The sequence below is a fragment of the Nematolebias whitei genome, chromosome 20, assembly GCF_014905685.2.
Source record: "Nematolebias whitei isolate Nwh7 chromosome 20, NemWhi1, whole genome shotgun sequence".
NCBI classification, from domain to species: Eukaryota; Metazoa; Chordata; class Actinopteri; order Cyprinodontiformes; family Rivulidae; genus Nematolebias; species Nematolebias whitei.
Window position 1 is genome coordinate 22,821,398 of NC_056517.1, and position 6,165 is coordinate 22,827,562.

The 6,165-nt window shown below is 37.6% G+C and overlaps 1 protein-coding gene across 1 annotated transcript in view; it reads right to left on the reverse strand.

Annotated features, from left to right (window-relative positions):
- Positions 1–928: 928 nt before the first annotated feature.
- Positions 929–6,165, reverse strand: part of LOC119426677 (TNFAIP3-interacting protein 1) — a 27,758-nt gene continuing 22,521 nt past the window's right edge. The window contains exons 9-10 of the mRNA XM_037694256.1: positions 1,097–1,222; positions 929–1,020 (exon numbers count right to left, since the gene is read on the reverse strand). Of these exons, the coding sequence (XP_037550184.1) occupies positions 934–1,020; positions 1,097–1,222 (213 nt within the window). The 3' untranslated portion in view covers positions 929–933. The remainder of the gene's footprint in view (positions 1,021–1,096; positions 1,223–6,165) is intronic.

Sequence of the window (6,165 nt, forward strand, 5' to 3'; positions counted from 1 at the left end):
TTTCTTTCCTTGACACCAAACCTACCCATCACTTCCTCATCTCCATTACTTTCAAAGGCTCAAAAGTCTTTAGTCAATATTTATCAGTCTCAACACTTTTTTTCTGTACAATAAATTCAGAATTAAATTTTATCCAAATATTTCATTGTCATCTTCTGCTGCTCACCAGTAGACGTCACTAGAGATCTGTGTTTTCAGTGTTGAGAAGATGTAATAAGTTCAGTCTCCCTAAATTAACAACGTAACTTGTCGGGTGCTATTAAAACACAAATCTGAGCCTATTTTTTTAATACAAAAAATATAATAGTTTATTTGATGATTCTGTATTTTTGCTTTACAAAAATTATGCACTGAACGCACAATATTTTTACATTTTTAAACATGGGTATAGTTTTTTTAAGCAACTTGTACAATCTTCTGAATGAGCCGTTTTATGGACCATCTTATGTAACCTGCACATTTGCTGTAGTTGCATTGCCTGGAAAACTGACCAAACATGTAAAATCACATCACTCAGTGCTTTATTTTCATCATAAATAAACAAAAATACAGGAACGTAGATATATAATTGATTCCGGTAAATCTACATAGTTATATTGTGCAAAATAAATGTTCGTATATGCAATTCCTTCTTTTCTTACACACATTTCTTTTAGTCATGAAACACACACGAGGTTGTTGGGAGCCTTCTTTTTATCTTGAGAGTTCAATAATGCACATAGTCCCAGCATGATGTGAGCTCTTTTTTTTTTTTGACACGACTACACTTTATTCCGTCTTTTTGCTGCAGATGTACCTCTGAAATAAGTCCTCTTGCATTATATCTAGTGTTCTGATATGTTTTCCAGACTTGATGTTGCTCAATAAACCAGGATTGTCTCAGACTTCCATTAAAGTGCATTTAAAGATGTTGACTTTCACTGGTTGTTGTAGCTAGGTGCGTGGCTGGTCCACCTCCCAGTTTGAATATTTGGCCAGATTTGTGCAGGAACAGCAGTGCGCTGGTCGTGCCATTTTCACCTAGAAGAGATGCACCTCATCAGTGTCTGCCGGACTGACAAATATAATCATAAGCACAAAAAATATTGACTGGTACCTGAGATTTGAGGACATTCAGCTCACTGTGAATTTTTTTGTACTTCTTTTCTAGTTCCAGATGCTTCGCCTTCAGCTTCTCTCTGTCCTTACGCGCCCTTGAAAAGTCATCCTTGTACAGTTCAGCCTAAACATAAATGACAAGAACACAAAAAGGAAATTTGATTAGTTTCACTGCTGTTTATTATTATGGGAAATACTTCTGATGCATCCTCGAGAACGCCAATCTTATCAAAAAACGTTTAGTCCGTTTGGTTTAGCTTAAAAATAGAGAATCATGAGGGAACACTTCAGCTTTATGATTTTATTTTAAGTGTATACTTGTTGTGAATCTGATGTCAGCAACGTGCATCAAAGCACTTAGGTCAGGACTTTGCTGAATTACCTCTTTCTTAAACATTTTAATTCCTTCATTGATTTTTACTGCAGTATTTTTTTAAATGCTGTTTCCCCAACTCTTGCAACTTCCCAACAGCTTCATTTTTAGCACCCAAAACTCCTGTACCAAAGAGCCATGCTGTTGCTTAAACGCATACAAATTGGTTTCTTTTGTTGAAATCAGCAACATCTTCTCTAAAATAAGACAGTGGTCAAAGTAGATGTTGACAATGTTCAGTCAAATCCACAGCATCACAGGTGTACAAATTACCATAGACAACAATATGTAGACACCTCGTTGAGCGGGCTGGACCGTTGCTGCGATACATCAGAGCGTCCGCCATATTGGATGTGGCAGATCTGCTGGTCAACTTACAGAATGAAATGGACTGAACTTCGAAAAGAATCGTTCTACAAAGTATTTAAAGTTGATGCCTGTCATTCACACACACTAATAAATTTGGAAAACAAACAGGCACCAAAGACAATATTTGTAACTTTATCAGGATTTTACTTCTTATTTTATTTACTTCTTAAACGTTAAGGATATAGGTAAGAACTAAACCAACATATGTATTATTTTGAATGTTTGCAATTACTAACCTGTGTAACACTATTAATGTGGTGATAAAAATAGAAATATTCATCCATCCATTATCTTTTACCCGCTTCTTCCATTTTGCGTCATGGGGGTCGCCATTGCCCATGTCCAGCAATTACTGTGCGAGGGGCGGGGTACACCCTGGACGGGTCACAAGTCCATCACAGGGACACATAGAGACAAACAACCATTCACTCTCTCACTCACACCTAGGGACAATTCAGAGTTACCAATCAGCCTAACATGCATGTTTTTGGTCTGTGGGAGGAAACCAGAGTACCCGGAGAAAACCCACGCATGCACAGAGAGAACATGCAAACTCCACCCAGAAAGGCGTGTGTGTATTTATATATATACACACACACATTAATATACGATAATATTGATATCTTATGATATTTTTCTATCCGTCTATCTAGTCTGTATTTGTGCAAGTGTTTAAGTTATAAAATTTGGAAAAGAATAGTCTTGCACAGCTTTTAGTCCGTGTTGCCACTCTGAATGAATAAGGCTTCTGCTCCTATCGCTTCACTTTTGCCACATCTAATAAGATGGTGATGATTCAGCTCTCAATGAGGCATCTACTTATAAATGTCTATGTCTAAAATAGGTAACTAACACGTCGCTTAACTGTCATGAACCATAGACTTGTATACATGAACCTATTTAATGGATACCAATGTGCATTAGTAAAATACTGTATGAATACTATAATATAATGTATAAATATTAGCAAACACTTCAACAGAGTCACATCCAACAGATAAAAACTAAGCATGAATAGTTTACTCTGTGAAAAACTCTTCTAAAGCTCGTAGTGAAGCTTTAGGAAGAGCCTTACTAAAATATGTGACAAGATGCAGTGACAAGTAAGAAAAGTTACACATTAATTACAGTAAAGTACAAGAATAATTAAAAAAAGTCAATTATTACCATAATGAAAAACTTTATTTTTTAAATGAAACTGTAAATAACAAACCTATTACAGTAGTTACAAAGAGTAAACAAAATCGTTTTAACCTCCCCGAGACCTGAGCTCTGGTCTGAGATGCATTTTTCATATCTCCTGGATATTTGTGATTAGATGGGCCTGATTCATGTATAAATGGGGAGTGGTGGCGCAGAGGTTAGAGAGGTGGGCCTGTGATCCGAAGATCGCCAGTTCACGCCCCGACAACATCAAAATTGTGGGTGGGGTAGGTGAAACACCCACACTTGCCCCCACCCTCATTCGCCCCACTCTGGGCCCATGAGCAAGGCCCTTAACCCCCACCATGTGCTCCCTAAACAGGTCTCTCTTGAAAATGGGTTCTCGTGGCTCAATGAGACTACCTGTATAAATAAAGGTTAAATTAAAAAACAAAAAAAACAAATAAAACTTCCTCTTCAAACAGGAAGTTGTATTTTGTTACATGGTTATGACATACTTTTGTAAAAAAAAAAAAAAAAGTCCTCATATGGGTAAAATGGGCTTATTTTACAGCATAACACAACATTGTTAACATGGCTTAACAAAGTATAAAACACTATTGAACAGAGTGAAGTATAAGGTACAGCAAAGCCAAAATGTAATGTCCCCATATGTGGACGCAGGGTCTCAGGAGGTTAAACAAATAAAAGTATATCATATTCTAAACAAACATACTTTATATGGTATTTATTATTAAGAGGATTTCTAAATAGATTTTTTTCAGCCCGCCATTTGGAGGGCAGAGCCTAATTCACTGTTGTTGCTAGGCAACATCAAAGAATATGAATTAGGCTATTGTTTTTAGCATGAAGCCAAACTAACCCTTGTTGCTTAGCAACAATAAACAAGATCCACACCAGAATATCTTGAAAGCATTATGAGCTGATGACATCACAAAGGTGATGACATCACAAAGGCACTCGCAGGACCTTTGTGATGTCATCAACAACATGCATATAAGGCACCTCAGTGTCAGAGTTCTCCCAGTTCAGCACTGAACACATTGGCGTACGGATCACAAAAGTATTTAGTAGAGTATCTACTGGCGACTGATAGATTTTGAAAATAATAAAATCCTGCAAACCATGGACTCAAGACGTTCTTGGATTGATTCATCTGACCTTTGGGCCAGAAGAGAACAAGGCAGGTTGGAGACATTGACAAGATTCCGAGGTGAATCTTTCATCCAAACCCGGGAAATCATTGAGAAACTGGGAAAAAATGACCGGGATTTGGATTCAGCAACTGAAAAGCAACAAAACGCTTTCAGTAAAATGATTTTCTCTGCTCTTAAAGAGCAAAATCATAACAAAGACTCCACAGGATTGTGGGCGAGGCGAAAGGAGAAAAGATTTCAGGTTCTTGCGGGATATCGCAACCTGCATGAACTTGAAAATGAATTTAATAACCTAAGGTTGGAACCTGTCCACCAACCTGTGGTTAAACAAAAACTCATTCGCTTTCCTGCGACAGACCAGCGCTCGGTTCCACACCGGTACCCCACCGGTGTTTGGGAACTTCGTAGCCGCAGCTGGTCTACAAAGTTTGCACAGGTCGGGCGTAAAACCCCCAAGATTGCAAACGCAAATGTGCCGAACTCAGGGAACCAACAAAAAGTAAAAAAGGCCAAGGATGTGTCTGGCAAGAAAAAACGCCGGACTGATGGTCTAAGGAAGCACCCCAAGTTTCAAAATGGCAAAACCAGAACTGAAACTAAAGGGTCCCGAAGATCCTATCAGCCCCGACAACAAAACACATGTTGTCATTGCCACTCAGTCCTTGACGTTCAAAAAAAGGCTAAAGATCCAGGCCAACAAAGACATCGGAGGGAAAACGTTAAAAACTCTTCCCATCCTAGATGCAAGGTTCCTTCAAAACATCAAAATCTGGGCCGTCAAAATAATGACGTGCAACACAAAAAGAGAAACAATGCCAGGGATGAAAAACATGAAAAACGCAGGAGAAAAAACAAAAAAAACAATCCACAGCAAAAATACAAAAAGCAAAATAAGATGGATTGTTCTCCTGCGCATTCTACTAAAAAGGTCAATAAGAAAATTGACCAGAGAGAGAAGAAAGACGTTCTACAAAAGAAACGCAGACGGCCGAGAAACAGAAACAACGCCAACAAGAAAAGTGAGAAACTCGCTGACGGTCTCGTCCGTTCATTTTCCCAGCTTCTCCTCCTTTAAATGACTCCACAAAAAATAGAACTGGGCCTTGTGTAAGAACTAGCCTTGAGCACCACTTCCATGTTACTGGGCCAGTTGCAGTTACCACCCAATTCTATATTAAATTGAAGTCAATAAAAAAAAAAAAAAAATAAATAAAAAAAAATTATAAGCTTTGCACTTTCTTAGCCTATGCATGAGATGCATGATTGAACATACTGAACAATGCAGATTCTCTGCAGAGCTCAGGTTCAAACTGAAGGTGAAGACGGTGCCCCATCAGCACGTTTTACTACATTGTAAGAGAGCTGATGGTGGAGTGCTGAGGAAAAATGAACAGGGAGACCACAGAAGTGAGTGTTGCTTCTTTTCTATCATAAACCTGTAAAATAAATGAATAAATAAATAAAGATTGTGAAGTAGGAAACAAAATCACCAACTATATTGTTGCTCATTCTGATTCTTAATGTGTCCTTAAAATTAAAACTTTAACAAAATTCGTAAATGGCTGCCAACTACAACGTGTATTTGTTTACCCACAAAAACGGCCAAAATGAATGAAAATGGGTAAAAAATGCAGGGTCCAGGGTAAACTGTTAGGGATTGGGAAATCTGATCATTTTGATGTATCTATGCTTAGATTTGTTGAATATAGTCAGAAGCTAAAAGTGCTTTGTTTATGCATGAATGCATTTCAGAATCACAATTCAGCAAATTTGGAAAATTACTGTACTTTAAAATTGCACCACACATGTACGTACGTACTGTACTTTAAAATTAAGTACAGTAACTGTACGTTACTGTACTTTAAAATTGCACCACACATGTATACGTACGTATGTACTACATACATACTACATACATACATACTACATACATACTACATACATACATACTACATACATACATACACACATATATATATATATACACATATATACACACACACA